Genomic DNA, 19899 nt, shown 5'->3' on the forward strand with positions numbered 1-19899 from the left:
TGCGCAGATCCATCCTGCTAGTCTGGCATCCACGAGAGCAGCAACCCAAGAGAGCTACAGCTCCCTATATGGGCAGGGGCTGGACTAGAGCTGATTGGTCCAATACTTGTGTCAATCACCATTACAAAGGATTATGGGTAACATGTGACCCAAGGACCTCAAAAAGGTCCTCCAACATACCATAGAGGATTCAACATAGTCACATGACCAAAGGTCCTGCGACGCTAACAAGGTAAGTACTCTATACATTATCTTAAATACACACATTATTAAGTATATACACTTATAAACGCTTATAGAATTAGAGTAGAAGAGAGGCGACTAGGTGCTGTCCCACCTGGGGGACCCTACCTGAGCGTAGTAACTCTGACTTTGGGGACCACCACACTAGGTACGGTATGCAATACGGTACCGGGACACCCCATAAATATATATATATATATATATATATATATATATATATATATATATACATACAGGTCACATATATATATATATATGTGTATATATATATATGTATATATATATAGATGTGTGTGTGTGTATATATATATATATATATATATATATATATGTATATATATATATATATGTCATACACACAAATTGGTATTAACACCCCTTCTGTATAGTATATAGGCCCCCATCACCCACTGGTCACTGAGTTTTTTTCAGTCCTGTGTGCAGGACAGAGTTATACCTTCTATATGAAGCGTGTGTGTTTTACTTCGGGGAGATGCCGGCATTACCTCCGGAGCGGGCGCGCTATACGGCTGTCCTGTGAGTCCGGACCTGTGTCTGCAATCTCTGTGCATGTTAGTGCTGGCTCCTAAGCATGCGCTGCGATGTTTATAGGAGCCGGCCAGGAAGGCAGGCTGTGACATTCTGGAAGGAGACGGAATTCATCTCTATGGTATCCTTCCTATTGTTAGGCCAGCTGGATGTAAGCCAGCCTAGCCATGTGTTCCTAATTCTATGTGTGGCTATCTTTAGTGGAGCCAAGCTGGGGTTATTTAAACCTCCTGCAGCCTACAGACACGTCTCTTTGAGCCTCTGCTCCAATCTTCTGGTTGCTGCATTTAAAGTGATTCTCATTTTATGCACCAACCTTTTATGTGGCCCCGTATCAAATGCTTTGGAAAAATCCAGATATAGGACACCCAGTGATTCCCCCTGGTCCAGTCTGGAGCTCACCTCCTCATAAAAGCTGATCAGGTGACAGGACCGATCCCTCATGAAGCCATTCTGATATGAAGTCATATATTTATTTTGATCAGGATATTTCAAAATAGCATCTCTTAGAAAACCCTCAAACAATTTACATAAAAGAGAGGTTAAACTAACAGGTCTATAATTCCCTGGGTCATCTTTTGTCCCCTTTTTAAATATTGGCACCACATTTGCTATGTGCCAGTCCTGGGGAACAGTCCCTGTTACTATGGAGTCCATTAATATTAAAAATAGGGGTCTGTCTATTACATTACTTAATTATTTTAGTACACGGGGGTGAATGCCATCTGGACCTGGTGATTTGTCTATTAAGATTTTTTGAAGGCAGCACTATACTTCTTCCTGGGTTAGACAGGTGACCTGTACTTCTTCCTGTGTTAGAAAGGTGACCTGTACTTTTTCCTGGAATAGACAGGTGATCTGTACTTCTTCCTGGGTTAGACAGGTGACCTGTACTTCTTCCTGGGTTAGACAGGTGACCTGTACTTCTTCCTGGAATAGACAGGTGATCTGTACTTCTTCCTGGTTTAGACAGGTGACCTGTACTTCTTCCTGGGTTAGACAGGTGACCTGTACTTCTTCCCTGGTTAGACAGGTATCCTGTATTGGGGAGTTTACCTTATCTTGCTGTATTTCACCTGGCATTCCATTTTTCTCGGTGAATACAGTGGAGAAGAATTTGTTTAATATATTTGCTTTTTTCTGATCCCCGTTTATAATGTCTTCCTTGTCATTTTTTTAAGGGGCCAAAGCTATCATTTTTTATCTTTTTGCTATCTATATAGTTAAAGAACATTTTGGGGCTAGTTTTATTCTCTTGGGCAATGAGCCTCTGTCTCTATTTTTGCGGCTTTTATAATTTTTTTTTACATATTTTCTCTGTAGCTTTTTAATGCTTCTTCACTGCCGTCCTGTTTTAGTGGTTTAAATGCTTTATTTTTGTCATTTATTGCCCCTTAATGTTTGTATTCATCCATATTGGTTTTCTTTTATTCCTGACCCTTTTATTCCCATAAGGTAAATACATATTAGTGAGAATTTACAATATTTTTAAAATTCTCCCATTTAGTGTCAGTATTCTTGTTTTTGAGGACATTATCCAATTTTATGTTGTTAAGGGCTTCTCTGAGTTGATAGAACTTTGCCTTTCTAAAGTTCGTTGTTTTTGTGGCCCCTCGAGAGATTCCCTTATTGAAGAACAAGTTATAATGTAATATATTATGACCACTATTTCCTAGGTGTCCTTCTACCTGTACATTAGTCACTCTGTCAGGTCTGTTGGTTAATATTAAGTCTAGTAGGGCGCCCCCTCTGGTCGGGCCCTGCACCATTTGGGACAGATAATTGTCTTTAGCTATAGTCAGAAACCTGTTTCCTTTGTGAGATTCACAGGTCTCAGTCTCCAGTTTATATCAGGATAGTTAAAGTCCCCCATTATTATCACCTCATTGATTTGCTGCCTTGTTTATTTTCCTCATTAATTGATCTTCTACCTCTTCCATTATGTTTGGTGGCTTATATCAAACCCCTATGAGAATTTTTTTTAATCTCCATATATTTCTACCCATAATGACTCCACATTATCGTTTCCCTCCCATATATCCTCCCACAGTGCGGCCTTCAAACTGGACTTTACATAAAGACAAACCCCTCCCCCTTTCCGTTTTGTCCGATCCTTCCTGAATAGACTATAACCCTGTATGTTGACCGCCCAGTCACAGCTATCGTCCAACCAAGTCTCTGTTATACCGACTATGTCATAATCCTCCTCAGACATTATCAACTCCTGTTCGTCAGTTTTATTGGTCAGACTTCTGGCATTAGTCAACATGCAATTCAATGGTGTAAGTTTTTTTTCTATGAAGCCTATACCTATTAACTGTTCTAACCCCTCCCTCCCCTCCACCCCCAGACACTATCTTCCCACTCTATGTTATAGGTTCCCTTCCCCCAGTCCCTAGTTTCAACACTCCTCCACCCTTCTAGCCATCTTCTCCCCAAGCACAGCTGCACCCTCCCCATTGAGGTGCAGCCCGTCCCTACAGTAAAGCCGGTAACCAACAGCGAAGTTGGCCCAGTTCTCCATGAACCCAAACTCCTCCTTCCTACACCAGCTTCTGAGCCGCTTGTTTACCTCCCTGATCTCCCGCTGCCTCTCTGGTGCGGCTCGTGGTACAGGTAATATTTCAGAAAATACTACCTTGGGGGTCCTTGCCTTAAGCTTGCAGCCTAAGTCCCTGAAATCATTTTAAGGACACTCCACCTACCTCTTGCTTTGTCATTGGTGCCAATATCTACCATGACTGCTGGGTCCTCTCCAGCCCCACTCAGTAACCTGTCAACTCTATCCGTGATGTGCCGAACTCTAGCGCCAGGAAGACAACACACTGTTTGGCAATCCCGGTCTTTGTGACAGATCGCCCTGTCTGTCCCCCTAATAATAATAGAGTCCCACACCACCAGTACCTGTCTGGCCTGCCCTGCACTCCTCCCTCCCTCCTTACTGGAGAAGACACCCCCCTGGCGGTCAGAGGCAGTATCCTGCTGCAGTACTGCTAGCTCTAAAATGGTATCCCCCTCATCTGCCAACCCGGCAAACTTGTTGGGGTGTGCCAGTTAAGGACTAGCCTCCCTGACACTTTTCTCTCTACCCCGTTTTCTGACTGTCCTACGCCTCCATCCCACTATCCGCCCCCACCTCTACCCCAGAGAGTGCTTGCTCAGTGAGCAGGAGACTCCTCTCCAAGTTGTCAGTGCGTCTCAGTGTTGCCAGTTGCTCCTCTAAATCCAGGATCTGGGCTTCCAAATGAACAACTCGCTCACATCTCACACAACAATATGCACCCTCAAACTGCTGTTCAAGGATTGCATACTTTGAATACGATGTACACCGGACTGATTTTTCCAACATGGAGGCCATCTAGTTTTTGGGGGATTTCACAAATTAACAGCCAAAAACAGAGTAAATATTACAATTTCATTCTCTGTAGACCTTGTGAGTTAAAGTCTCTAGAGTGTAGTAATTTACATTAAGAATTACAAGGGAAAGACTTTTCTTAAAGGGGTACTCAGGTGGAAAACTTTTTTTTTTTTTTTTTTTAAATCATCTGGTGCCAGAAGGTTAAACAGATTTGTAAATTACTTCTAGTAAAAAATCTTAATCCTTACAGTACTTATTAGCTGCTGAATACTACAGAGGAAATTGTTTTCTTTTTGGAACACAGAGCTCTCTGCTGACATCATGACCACAGTGCTCTCTGGTGACATCTCTGTCCCTTTTAAGAACTGTCCAGAGTAGGAGAAAATCCCCATAGCAAACATATGCTGCTCTGGACAGTTCCTAAAATGGACAGAGATGTCAAGAGAGAGCACTGTGCTTGTGATGTCAGCAGAGAGCTCTGTGTTCCAAAAAGAAAAGAATTAAGATTAAGATTTTTTTAATAGAAGTAGTTTACAAATCTGTTTAACTTTCTGGCACCAGTTGATTTAAAAAAAAAAAAAAAAAAGTTTTCCACGGGAGTAACCCTTTGAAGCCTTAGATAGATTAAGACCAAGAGTGGTTAAACCTGTAACCCCTTGGGACTTAACCTTGTTTCTTAATCCATTATGTGAACATTCTATTGAACCTCTGGGAGATGTTCCCCTAAATTATGTATCCATGAAGGTTGCCTTCTTGTTGTCAATTACTACTGCCAAAAGAGTAGGAGAATTACAGGCCCTAGCAGCAATGGTCATATATATCTTTTCATCCTGACAAAGTTCTGTTAAGGTTTTCCCCATCTTTTCTTCCAAAGTGTCCCACCTTTTCAAACACTAACCAAGTAATTTGCCTCCCGAGGTGATGGAGAAGTGGATTATAGTGGTCTTGACATAGTAAGGTGTCTAGAACTCTACATCAAGCATACTAAGCCCTTACACAAGGATCGGAACCTTTTTGGTCTCTTATCAAGGGAATTGTAGAGGAAAAACAGTTTGTAAACCTACAATATCTAGGTGGATAATTGACTGTATTGAGACAGCCTATGAGGCCCAGGACTCTGAGTCCCCAGAGTTTATTAGGGCTCATTCTATGAAGGCTGCAGCCACATCTTGGGCTGAAAGGAGTTCAGTCCCTTTGGACCATATATTTCAGAGTGCTTCATGGTCCACTCCATTGACTTTTTTTTTTTTTTTTTTTTAGCATTATAAAATTGAATCTTTATTCTCTGAAAGAATGGATTTGACAAAATCTGTATTAAATTCAGTTAAAAAAGAATTACCCTCCCATGGCTATTACTATACAAATCTCATTATTGTGCTGCTGAAAGACGCTAGGGAAGATTAGATTTAAGTAGTTAATCGGTTTTCCCTTAGTCTTGTCAGCAGCACAAACTTTCCCACCCTCTTATTCCTCTCGGTTACTTTATAAATAACTCAGTGACCAGGGGGTGATGAGGGTTTATATACTATCTAGGAGGGGTGTTAATACTAATTTTTAATTTAAAATTCCACAGTCCTGCAAGTATAAAGGGGACTAATGGAAGGGGACTAAGGGAGAACAGATTAACTACTTAAATCTAATTATATATGTCACACACGAGATATATATATATATATATATATATATATATATATATATATATATATATATATATATATATATTAATATATATATATATATACACAGATCACACACATTATTTATATATATATATATATATATATATATATATATATATATATATACAGGTCACACACATGATCTATATATACAGGTCACACACATGATATATATATATATATATATATATATATATATATATATATATATATATATATATATATACACAGGTCACACACATGATATATATATATATATACAGGTCACACACATGATATATATATATATACAGGTCACACACATGATATATATATATATATATATATATATATATATATATATATATACAGGTCACACACATGATATATATATATATATATATATACAGGTCACACACATGATATATATATATATATATATATACAGGTCACACACATGATATATATATATACAGGTCACACACGTGATCTAGGATCGGGCCGTACCCCTATATAACAGACTGCTCTCTCCGCTCTATATAATGTTCTCCTGGATCTGTCAGGTGATCACATTTATATCTATAGGGAAATAATCCTCTGTCTCGGATTTATTCCTTTCCTGGATGATCCGGGGTTAATCTGTAATAAATCTATTAGTGATGTTATGGGACGGCAAATAAATCATTGTAGAGATCAGCCCTGAAATGTGCCGAGATCTATACGGTGTCCTAGAATATATATTCATCACTTACCAAATCACATGTAAGATCGCTTACTAATCCTTTTTGTACGAGAAGGTCCTGTAATAAAATAATGGGATAATTAGGTCACATGATCTATTCTTCAGCCCCATGTAATATCCTAAAAGGAGATTGATCAGAAGTGATTATCCTTATTGTGGCTTCCTATATGCAGTTATTGAGAATCTTACAGATCGAGATAGATACATATATATATATATATATATATATATATATATATATATATATATACACACCATAGCTGTATAGCTCTCCATGTTTTAACTGCATGTTCATGTTTCACCTATATCCTTGTGCTGGCAGTGTGCTGCTGTATTCTCCTGTTGCTGTATATCTAGCCTAGTAGCGTGCACCTGCAGGCCAGGTCCATATAATAGTTTGGTATCAACTCCAGTGCTGGCTGACTTATTCTTTGTCTGTATTGCACATATGGGGGAGTGGCTACCTCCATGTTGGCCTTGCACCCCACTCACCTCTATCAGGTGTGTATATAAGGTGTCTTGGATGTTCCAGACCCTGCCATGCTTACTGAACTGTTCACATAGAGGCATATACACAGTGTAGGGTCCGTCCCAAGGAGGCCACCTTATCGCGGTGGGACGGTCCAAGCTATTTGACCGCCGGCGGAGACAAATTTGCGAGCTAAGTGCCTCACTATCTCATAGTTTCACATTTGCATCTATTACACCATAGCTGTATAGTTCTCCATGTTTTAACTGCATGTTCATGTTGCACCCATATCTTTGTGCTGGCAGTGTGCTGCTGCATTCTTCTGTTGCTGTATATATATATATATATATATATATATATATATATATATATATATATATATATATATATATATATATATATATATATATATATATATATATGATCCCTCGGCCCCCAATATTACCTACCCCCTCTCCCCAGTACACTACAAGGAATGAATAACAATATCTACTATGATAAACCATTTATATAATCCTGACTCCTGTATCAGCAATAAGAACAGGATTTATCACCCCCAGGGGGCGCTGTAATGTAACTGCATTATGTCCAGAGCATCCAGTGCCAGGCAGCTGCTACCAAGGCAAAGAAAATCATGGGAGACAAAGATGACAAGAACATAGTTTGCTTTCTATACAAATCCCTAATCAGACCACAAGTGGAATATTGAGTTCCATTTTAGATAGAAAGAGACTATGCCGTGAAGGGTAAAAAAAAAAGGTGTGAGCTGCAGGACAGGTGATCTAATATTCGGTTATTCAGTATGAGATGGAAAGATGTCTTAGGGGTGATCACAATGTAGATATTTGAATGAAAAGAACAGAAATCTTTTTACCCCTAGGTCTATATCCATGACAAGGGGACGTCCTGTACATGTAGTGATTGGATTTTTTTTTCCCATCATCACAGATGGGAATCTCTACTGTAATAGCAGTGACACAATAGAACTCTATTAAACATTAGGCAATTATCCAGGGACGGGGCGGACATATCACTTGTTCAGCCGGTTCGGCTGCACAGGGGCCCAGCTTGTTAGGGGGCCCACCTAGTGGCCCAGGTCACAGCCTGGGCCTCACAGTCTGGGCCCCTGCAGGGCCCCTTGCCAGTACTTCATACTCTATGCTGCAGCAACAGGTCCCGGACCTGCCGCTGACAGCAGTAATTTACCTTTAAACCGGCCGGGCAAGAGGACAGGCCAGGGGCTGATGGGAACAGACGTGCCCCGCGCAGGCATGCACGTCTGTTCCAAGCCCCTGACGTCACGTGTCATGGCCTCTGTCCCCGGCAGAAGCGACAGGAGCAGCAAACCCTCCCGCCTCACAGCCGCATCGCTGAGCAGATAAGGTGAGGAGAGTGACGGTCGGGTGCAGGGCGGTGGGGGAGGGAGGGAGGGATTGTAATGATGAAGAAGAGGACAGGAGGGGTGTTGAAGAGGTTGGTGGTGTAATGATAAGGAGGATTGGGGGTCTGGGAGAGCATAGTGTTGATAAGGAGGACCAGAGGGGGGGGGGGGGTCAGGGGTGTAGTGATTAGGGGCTTTAATGTTGATGAGAAGGACTGGGGGGGGGTGTCAGCTGTGTAATAATGATGAGGTGCTTAAGGTATATGAGGTGATGAGGAGACTGAGGATGGAGTGCATGGGGTGTATGGGGGTGATGAAGAGACTGAGGATGGAGTGCATGGGGTGTATGGGGGTGATGAAGAGACTGAGGATGGAGTGCTTGGGGTGTATGGGGATGATGAAGAGACTGAGGATGGAGTGCTTGGGGTGTATGGGGATGATGAAGAGACTGAGGATGGAGTGCTTGGGGTGTATGGGGGTGATGAAGAGACTGAGGATTGAGTGCATGGGGTGATGAGGAGACTGAGGATGGAGTGCATGGGGTGTATGGGGTGATGAGGAGACTGAGGATGGAGTGCGTGGGGTGTATGGGGGTGATGAGGAGACTGAGGATGGAGTGCATGGGGTGTATGAGATGATGAGGAGACTGAGGATGGAGTGCATGGGGTGATGAGGAGACTGAGGATGGAGTGCATGGGGTGTATGGGTTGATGAGGAGACTGAGGATGGAGTGCGTGGGGTGTATGGGGGTGATGAGGAGACTGAGGATGGAGTGCATGGGGTGTATGGGGTGATGAGGAGACTGAGGATGGAGTGCATGGGGTGATGAGGAGACTGAGGATTGAGTGCATGGGGTGTATGGGGGTGATGAGGAGACTGAGGATTGAGTGCATGGGGTGATGAGGAGACTGAGGATGGAGTGCATGGGGTGATGAGGAGACTGAGGATGAAGTGCATGGGGTGTATGGGGTGATAAGGAGACTGAGGATGGAGTGCATGGGGTGTATGGGGTGATGATGAGACTGAGGATGGGGTGCATGGGGTGATGAGGAGACTGAGGATGGGGTGCGTGGGGTGTATGGGGTGATGAGGAGACTGAAGATGGGGTGTGTGGGGTGTATGGGGTGATGAGGAGACTGAGGATGGGGTGTATGGGGTGATGAGGAGACCGAGGATGGGTTGTGTGGGGTGTATGGGGGTGATGAGACTGAGGATGGGGTGCATGGGGTGATGAGGAGACCGAGGATGGAGTGTGTGGGGTGTATGGGGTGATGAGAAGACCGAGGATGGGTTGTGTGGGGTGTATGGGGTGATGAGACTGAGGATGGGGTGCGTGGGGTGTATGGGGGTGATGATTAGACTAAGGATGGGTTGTGTGGGGTGTATGGGGGGATGAGACTGAGGATGGGGTGCGTGGGGTGTATGGGGTGATGAAGAGACTGAGGATGGAGTGCGTGGGGTGTATGGGGTGATTCAGTGGTGTATCGTGGTTGGCAGTATTATATTAATAGAGTACAGTATTTGGCAGTATTATATTCGGGGGTACAGTGGTTGGCAGTATTATATTCCGGGGTACAGTGGTTGGCAGTATTATATTCAGGGGTACAGTGGTTGGCAGTATTATATTCAGGGGTAAAGTATTTGGCAGTACTATATTCAGGGGTACAGTGGTTGGCAGTATTATATTAATAGAGTACAGTGGTTGGCAGTATTATATTCAGGGGTACAGTATTTGGCAGTACTATATTCGGGTGTACAGTGGTTTGCAGTATTATATTCACGGGTACAGTGTGTGGTAGTATTATATTCAGGGGTACAGTGGTTGGCAGTATTATATTCAGGGGTACAGTGGTTGGCAGTATTATATTCAGGGGTACAGTGGTTGGCAGTATTCAGGGGGTACAGTGGTTGGCAGTATTATATTCAGGGGGTACAGTATTTGGCAAGGTTATAATGATTATTGTCATCATACAGAGGATGAGGATCTACTGACAAATTAAGGAACCAATGATGTCCAGATTTCAGACTCTGCAGAGAAGATGGAAGAAATCCTGGTGTCTGGACCAGATGAAGAAGAAAAGTAAAGACAACAGAGAAGACGTCACTCAGGTCAGTGATATCATTGTGTATTTTCCTAACTGTCCCATCAGAGCTGTAGTCACTGATATCATTGTGTAGTCTCCTGACTGTCCCATCAGCTGTAGTCACTTCAGACATGATGGGAGTTGCAGCTTTCCAACATCTGGGGAGCCACTTGAACCAAGGTGATTGGTGGGGGTCCCATGAGTCAGACCCCCACCATAAAAATGGACTGTTTATTTTAAAATGCCTGGGCCTATTTTTGGTCCCAGTCTGGCCCTGCCTGTAAGTCACTTCTATCACTAAGGATAAGAAGCCAAGGAACATGGGGTTGCCAAGGGGTGTCGTGCTAAGTCCAGGGGTGCGAATATAAAGGGGAGGACTGCACTCTGCCTCCCAGCTAGATACGGGTCAGGCTGACCCGGGGGAGTACTCACACTGAAAGGGACAGGGGCCACCCGGAGCCCTCCTCAGGAGCCGTTCCATCCACCTGTGGTGAAATAGGCAAGTGGCGACACTACACGCGCGGGGTAAGTGGAGGCCCTCAGGTGGGGTCTAGGTACATGAGGGGGCACAGTGCTGTGGGGGGGGGGGGGGCCCAGGCACGCTCTTTGCACAGGAGCCCTCTGCTGTCTGTGTCCGCCCCTGATCCAGGGGTTTGTTCTGTTTGTATATTCGGAGTCATGTAGGATTTATTTCTCTAGTTTTGGGGCAGATGACGTCGTGTTCGTTTTTTTTTTTCTCGTTTCTCTGGATCAACACATTAGGATTATAGGATGGACTTGATTGTTCTCTTTCTCTTTTCAGTCTTATCAATTATGTAACAAATACATTAGATTGTTTGGTGTAAATCTACTTCATAAGCTATAAAAGTCCTGTTACCTATGGGCGCACAGCTGACTGACCTACAGAGACAGATTCACTTCACATATACGAGCCCGGAGCAAATATATATATATATATATATATATATATATATATATACTCGCTTGAATGTCTTTATTGTGGTAACTTCAGGTAGATAACAACAGACAACGAGATTGTGCGGGTGCTGGCGTGGGTGAGGGAGCGGGTGGGTGTGGCTAGACGACAGCTCTGTTTCACGTCATTTGACGCTTCATCCGGATGAAGTCTAGCAACACCCACCCGCTCCCTCACCCACGCCAGCACGCGCACAATCTCGCTGTCTGTTGTGATCTACCTGAAGTTACCACAATAAAGACATTCAAGCGATTGGTGAGTTGCTACGTCTTTTCTTCTATTGAAATTGTATACATCACTTGAGAGACACCTGACGTATAGTAACACCTTGCCTAAGATCATAGGAGTTACTCCCCACCAGTGCTGACCATCCGCATAAATCTGCAGTAGCCTAGCTAGCCTTCTCTTTATACATTTACATATATATATATATATATATATATATATATATATATATATATATATATATATATATATATATATATATACACTGTATGATTGATAGAAGAATCTGATCTCTATTGTCCTATTAGAATGAAAGACATTGGAAAATTAAAAAAAATATTTACCTTAATTGTGTCAATAACCCCTGTAAGTACCGTCTTAAGATTTTCACCAGAGCCTTTCAGTAATTTTTCCTGTAAAATATGTGTTATTAGTTTTTTAGCTTTATATATAAAAAAAAAAAAAAAAAAAAAATTCCAATATAATTATCATATTCTGTATAAAACTAAATTAATGAGAGAAACATATCGGAGATGTATGAGGAGATATCACACGGAGACATGAGGAGAAGACATTATGGGGGGGGGTCGGATTTCTTACCAATATATCTTTAGTGTGAAGAGCGTCATCTCCAAAGCAACCAATATTGCTCTAATAGAAAATAAAAAAATTAACAATAAAACTTGTATAATTCGTCTAATACATTCAGACAATTCTAGTAGTAGTCATGTGATAGTAAGTTCGGGGATTCCTAGTAATATTTCCAATCACATAATATCATATGATATAAAAAGTAACTAAATAATGTATTACATTATTTTCTTTTATTGTGATTTCTATGTATATACTGTTCCCCATATCCCGGTTATTGCATGATTATTCTATATACCTTTAGACGTACCTGATTGAGCCACGAGGGCCTGTGTCTCACCCTTTTTAAAAATCATTAAAATTTTATCAACATTTTTCTAAGAATTGTGCTATCGTGAATGGTGATCGGCCGCACAACTGATCGCTGAATTGTTCCTTCGGTCCTTAAACCCTTACACTTTATCATTGTCAGCCGCCCATCCATTATTTTCTGGGCAATGTACACAAAGGATTCAATCAGCCGATATACGAGTGTTTGCCCATTTACCGGCTGACCGCTGACCCTTGTCAGAAATGAAAATTTCTACCAACATGTAAAAGGGCCCTCCAGATCTCTATATGTGGAGTCCGCTCCTACAAAATACAGAAATACTCTAGGGTAAGGGACATAAGGTAAAACCTCCAACTTATGGCTGTAGAAAAGTAAAAAAGAAGTTATTAGCAACAAAGCCTCAATCCATACACAACTGGGTGATTGTCAGAAGGGGGCGTTGTACCATACTATATCTGTGTCCTCTTCTTACAATAATTTCACCCCCTCTAATCAAAAAGTGGTGGCTCGACCTTAAGATGTGTCATGACTATATAAGTTAGGAATATCCCTTTAAAGGATATCCATTTCATAGCTTGATCCAAACTAGACTTCATTTCTGAGACTATAAAAAAAAAGATGCATTGCAGTAAATGTTTCCATCTAAATCAATGGCTGGAATATCGATATGTTCAAATACCCCAATGAAAAACCCAACAAGGACAAGCGGGGCTCTGTACACTGATGACAAGCAGGGCTCTGTACACTGATGACAAGCAGGGCTCTGTACACTGAGGACAAGCAGGGTTCTGTACACTGAAGACAAGCAGGGCTGTGTACACTGATGACAAGCAGGGCTCTGTACACCGAGGAAAAGCGGGGCTCTGTACACCGGGGACAAGCAGGGCTCTGTACACTGAGGACAAGCAGGGCTCTGTACACTGAGGACAAGCGGGGCTCTGTACACTGAGGACAAGCGGGGCTCTGTACACTGAGGACAAGCGGGGCTCTGTACACCGAGGACAAGCAGGGCTCTGTACACCGGGAACAAGCGGGGCTCTGTAAACTGATGACAAGCAGGGCTCTGTAAACTGATGACAAGCAGGGCTCTGTACACTGAGGACAAGCAGGGTTCTGTACACTCAGGAAAAGCAGAGCTCTGTACACAGAGGACAAGCAGGGCTCTGTACACTGAGGACAAGCAGGGCTCTGTACACTGAGGACAAGCAGGGCTCTGTACACTGAGGACAAGCGGGGCTCTGTACACCGAGGACAAGCAGGGCTCTGTACACCGGGAACAAGCGGGGCTCTGTAAACTGATGACAAGCAGGGCTCTGTAAACTGATGACAAGCAGGGCTCTGTACACTGAGGACAAGCAGGGTTCTGTACACTCAGGAAAAGCAGAGCTCTGTACACTGAGGACAAGCAGGGCTCTGTACACTGAGGACAAGCAGGGCTCTGTACACTGAGGACAAGCAGGGCTCTGTACACTGAGGACAAGCGGGGCTCTGTACACCGAGGACAAGCAGGGCTCTGTACACCGGGAACAAGCGGGGCTCTGTAAACTGATGACAAGCAGGGCTCTGTAAACTGATGACAAGCAGGGTTGTGTACACTGAGGACAAGCAGGGCTCTGTACACTCAGGAAAAGCAGAGCTCTGTACACAGAGGACAAGCAGGGCTCTGTACACTGAGGACAAGCGGGGCTCTGTACACTGAGGACAAGCGGGGCTCTGTACACCGAGGACAAGCGGGGCTCTGTACACCGAGGACAAGCGGGGCTCTGTACACCGAGGACAAGCGGGGCTCTGTACACCGAGGACAAGCGGGGCTCTGTACACCGAGGACAAGCGGGGCTCTGTACACCGAGGACAAGCGGGGCTCTGTACACCGAGGACAAGCGGGGCTCTGTACACCGAGGACAAGCGGGGCTCTGTACACCGAGGACAAGCGGGGCTCTGTACACCGAGGACAAGCGGGGCTCTGTACACCGAGGACAAGCGGGGCTCTGTACACCGAGGACAAGCGGGGCTCTGTACACCGAGGACAAGCGGGGCTCTGTACACCGAGGACAAGCGGGGCTCTGTACACCGAGGACAAGCGGGGCTCTGTACACCGAGGACAAGCGGGGCTCTGTACACCGAGGACAAGCGGGGCTCTGTACACCGAGGACAAGCGGGGCTCTGTACACCGAGGACAAGCGGGGCTCTGTACACCGAGGACAAGCGGGGCTCTGTACACCGAGGACAAGCGGGGCTCTGTACACCGAGGACAAGCGGGGCTCTGTACACCGAGGACAAGCGGGGCTCTGTACACCGAGGACAAGCGGGGCTCTGTACACCGAGGACAAGCGGGGCTCTGTACACCGAGGACAAGCGGGGCTCTGTACACCGAGGACAAGCGGGGCTCTGTACACCGAGGACAAGCGGGGCTCTGTACACCGAGGACAAGCGGGGCTCTGTACACCGAGGACAAGCGGGGCTCTGTACACCGAGGACAAGCGGGGCTCTGTACACCGAGGACAAGCGGGGCTCTGTACACCGAGGACAAGCGGGGCTCTGTACACCGAGGACAAGCGGGGCTCTGTACACCGAGGACAAGCGGGGCTCTGTACACCGAGGACAAGCGGGGCTCTGTACACCGAGGACAAGCGGGGCTCTGTACACCGAGGACAAGCGGGGCTCTGTACACCGAGGACAAGCGGGGCTCTGTACACCGAGGACAAGCGGGGCTCTGTACACCGAGGACAAGCGGGGCTCTGTACACCGAGGACAAGCGGGGCTCTGTACACCGAGGACAAGCGGGGCTCTGTAAACTGATGACAAGCGGGGCTCTGTAAACTGATGACAAGCGGGGCTCTGTACACTGAGGACAAGCGGGGCTCTGTACACTGAGGACAAGCAGGGCTCTGTACACTGAGGACAAGCAGGGCTCTGTACACTGAGGACAAGCAGGGCTCTGTATACTGAGGACAAGCAGGGCTCTGTATACTGAGGACAAGCAGGGCTCTGTACACTGAGGACAAGCAGGACTCTTTGCAGTGAAGCTCTATGACACCCCCCCAGCTCACACATCTGGATGATTGACAAGTCAGGAGCCTGCACAGAGCCCTGCTTGCCCTGCCCTCACTTCCTATGTTTTGACTCCTCACAGAGAAACACAGAAAATAGCTGCAGGGACAAAAATTTTCACCGAAAATAGACCTTTTGTAACCAATGTATGATATATACATTATATAAAAGTTTTTGCAGGTACACTTTAAGTATAGGCCTGACGAGAGAAAATAAAATGTGACTGAGAATCTTCCGGACATTTTCATTAGGACGAACCTCACAACTGGTGCGTAGGAACCATTCTTGTGGGGGAGGAGCCTCAATAGGAATGTCCGCTCTACAAGTTTTACAGGATTAAAGTTGTTTTTAGTTTACTTTTAAATGTTGATCTTCTTTATTATCTGAATAGCTCAAAAACCTGAATAATCCTTTATATTAGGTCACTATGACAGAGTTTTTCAGTTTGAAGAAGTTGCAAAAATAGAAAATAGAAGAACTTTTCACACTTACCAAGAGATCTATCATCTGATCTACACTTAATGCTTTTGGGTCATTCTAGAAAGTAATAAAGAGATGGTAAGAAGGCGATGAGCGATGAGTTCTGGTCAGGCAGAGATATTCATAGACTGTGGGTCTGAAGCCTTAATGTAATCACTTCGGGGCTCCTCAATCTCTATCTACTGGGCCTCACAGGACAGATCACGATCATGTTTGGGCCTCACCGGACAGAACACGGTCATATCTGGGCCTCACCGGACAGAACACGGTCATGTCTGGGCCTCAATGGACAGAACACGGTCATGTCTGGGCCTCACCGGACAGAACACTGTCATGTCTGAGCCTCACCGGGAAGAACACGGTCATGTCTGGGCCTCACCGGACAGAACACGGTCATGTCTGGGCCTCACCGGACAGAACATGGTCATGTCTGGGCCTCACCGGACAGAACACGGTCATGTCTGGGCCTCACCGGGAACAACACGGTCATGTCTGGGCCTCACCGGACAGAACACGGTCATGTCTGGGCCTCACCGGACAGAACACTGTCATGTCTGGGCCTCACCGTACAGAACACGGTCATGTCTGGGCCTCACTGGACAGAACACGGTCATGTCTGGGCCTCACCGGACAGAACACGGTCATGTATGGGCCTCACTGGACAGAACACGGTCAAGTCTGGGCCTCACCGGACAGAACACGGTCATGTCTGGGCCTCAAATAAAGGTGCTAGACACATAAAAATTAGATGTACATGGTCAGGATTAGGTACTGAGTGATATATTTAAAAAAAAAAATTGGTTGGATCTGACGGGTACACTTTAAAGTGTTGAGTTCTCTGATCTTTAATATATCTTGCTTAATATTTGGTATTTCTTCAGTGTATAAGGTAATGTATTAGCGATGTTCCTGTGGTTATACCCTTGTATTGACAATATGCTATGTTAAAGTTTAGATGGCTAAATGTCCATTTTCTAGGTTGTTTAATTTTATGGTTGTCGCTGTTTTATTAGCTTTCTAACTTATTAATTGTCTTAGCAACGAGGCACATGCAACAACTGGGCCAACAATAATCAATACATGTTCAATTTCCGGTGGTAGAGAACCAGAAAAGATGGTCTACACCGCTCTCTGACCGCACACATCAGTAATCCCCAGAAAACAACTATTACGTGCATCTATGCTGAAGAGAGCTAAAGATTACCTCACAGTCATCACAGGAAAGTCCTAATAAATGACATTACAAGACCACTTTGGCGCACATTGTCCCACAATGGCAGAACAGAACGCTGAGAAAACCAACCAAATACACGAACGAACAAGTAGACTATTAGTAAACCTGATGGATCGTGTAGGCAAAACCCGACAAACTTAGTAAATCCTGAGCAATATCTCCTGTACGTGACCCAGTTATCGGTATGATCCCCGCGCTGACTGTGACAGAGAAACAACTTCCCTCCTCTGAGGTTACTGCCCCCCTGAGGGGATATGTAGAATAAAAGCGTCACAGACGACAGGTCAGAATAGTGAAACTTATTAAGTCAACAAAACAATTCTGATCAAATAAATACAAACTTAAAGCATTTTAATTACGTCTATATACAGTGCATACAGTAAATATAAATATATATATGTGACTTATTTATATTAATATACTGTTTTAATTTATATTTAGTAACATTTATATTTTTACCTTACAGAACAGCTCGACTAGCGTTTTTATGAGCCCAGGAGTATTATCCTGAAATCAAATAAAAACAAGGTAACATTTCAGTGACAGGACCATAAATGTCACCATTAACATAGACAGCATATACCTCTCCTGATAGAGCATCATCATAGACATAGATGGCATATACCTCTCCTGATAGAGCATCGCCATAGACATAGACGGCATATACCTCTCCTGATAGAGCATCACCATAGACATAGACGGCATATACCTCTCCTGATAGAGCATCACCATAGACATAGACAGCATATACCTCTCCTGATAGAGCATCATCATAGACAGCATATACCTCTCCTGACAGAGCATCACTATAGACATAGAAAGCATGTACCTCTCCTGATAAAGTGTCACCATAGCAAAGACAGCATATACCTCTCCTGATAAAGAGTCACCATAGACGTAGACAGCATATACCACTCCTGACAGAGCATCACTATATACATAGACAGCATATACCTCTCCTGATAGAGCATCACTATAGACATAGAAAGCATATACCTCTCCTGACAGAGCATCACCATAGACAGCATATACCTCTCCTGATAGAGCATCACCATAGACATAGAAAGCATATACCTCTTCTGATAGAGCATCACCATAGACATGGACATCATATACCTCTCCTGACAGAGCATCACCATAGACAGCATATACCTCTCCTGATAGAGCATCACCATAGACATAGACAGCATATACCTCTCCTGATAGAGCATCACTATAGACATAGACAGCATATACCTCTTTTCATAGAGCATCACCATAGATATAGACAAAATATACCACTCCTGACAGAGCGTCACCATAGACATAGACAGCATATACCTCTCCTATTAGAGCGTCACCATAGATATAGACAGAATATACCTCTCCTGATAGATCATCACCATAGACATAGACAGCAGATACCTCTCCTAAATATGAATATATAGGGATATAACACTGATACCTTTAGGATCCTTTCTGTACATTCTGATGCCAAGACATCTCCGACCTGTGAAAGAGAAGAATCAATAATTCAGCAGAGAATAATATCGTAGCGGTCCTTCTTCCTTAAAAACAATGGCCCTCATTTACTAACAGGATTCCTACTCTTTTTGTAGGGTTTTGTGCCTAAATTCTGTTGCATGAACCATGCAACTAAATGTGCGACAGGAAAAACCCGACAGAATCAGAATCACTCAGAGTGAAAAAAAATAAAAAATGGGCGTGGTTTTGAGGAAAAGGGGTGTGTTCCAAATTCACTCATCTTTTCTGAATTTTCTGGGAAGAAAACCCTACACTTTAAAGCGTGAATAAATTGTAAATACCATGGAAAGTAAAATGTAAATACCATGGAAAGTAATACAAAGTATACAAGGAAGAAGGTTGCAGCAGCACTCTTGGTCAGAAAATTGAGCCTCTTAATGCATTTTTTGATCAAAATATTTCCCCCATCCTCCATCCCCTCTTTATCCTTGGATCCTGATATTGGATCCTGCATTTCTCCCAGTCAGAGGCCATATGCCCAGCAGAGTTGAGTGGAATGAGCGTGTTAGGGTCCCATCCGACAAGAGGCCACCTCTGTGTGGTGGATGGGGGACACGTTTTGATCAAGAAGTGTCCTAAGAGCCTCCAGTTTTTGACCAAGAGTGCTGCCGCAACCTTCTTTTTTATCACAAGTCCTATATCTGACGGATTGCAATTTCTAAGACAGAAATAATTTTGTTTAGATCTTTTTACATTACAGTCTATTCATGCAGTATAATGTGATGGCGGCTTCTATAGCTAAAGAAAACGCAAAATGATGTGCTATATATTACTGTCCAAAAGTGCATTGTGTAACAGGGATGATGCCCAGAGTCTTTACTATACTATACTCTTCACCTCTTTTTTTTTTTTACAAGCACCAGAAATAATAGATAATTGAGTCCTTACCAGATTGCATATTACATTGAACACACCTTCAGTCAGTCCTAGTATGTCCTGCAGAACCACAAAACAATAGTATTTTTTACATATCGAAAATTTGATGATTCACGTGTGGCTGTGA

The 19899-nt window shown here is 43.9% G+C and overlaps 1 protein-coding gene across 1 annotated transcript in view; it reads right to left on the reverse strand.

The window, feature by feature from the left end:
- LOC130282153 (uncharacterized) overlaps positions 1-19899 on the reverse strand; it is a 105706-nt gene that overhangs the window by 42286 nt on the left and 43521 nt on the right. Inside the window, exons 8-14 of the mRNA XM_056530110.1 lie at positions 19785-19832; positions 18817-18861; positions 17832-17879; positions 16151-16195; positions 12286-12336; positions 12030-12098; positions 6561-6608 (exon numbers count right to left, since the gene is read on the reverse strand). Of these exons, the coding sequence (XP_056386085.1) occupies positions 6561-6608; positions 12030-12098; positions 12286-12336; positions 16151-16195; positions 17832-17879; positions 18817-18861; positions 19785-19832 (354 nt within the window). The remainder of the gene's footprint in view (positions 1-6560; positions 6609-12029; positions 12099-12285; positions 12337-16150; positions 16196-17831; positions 17880-18816; positions 18862-19784; positions 19833-19899) is intronic.

Source organism: Hyla sarda, chromosome 7 (assembly GCF_029499605.1).
Source record: "Hyla sarda isolate aHylSar1 chromosome 7, aHylSar1.hap1, whole genome shotgun sequence".
Classification (NCBI taxonomy): domain Eukaryota; kingdom Metazoa; phylum Chordata; class Amphibia; order Anura; family Hylidae; genus Hyla; species Hyla sarda.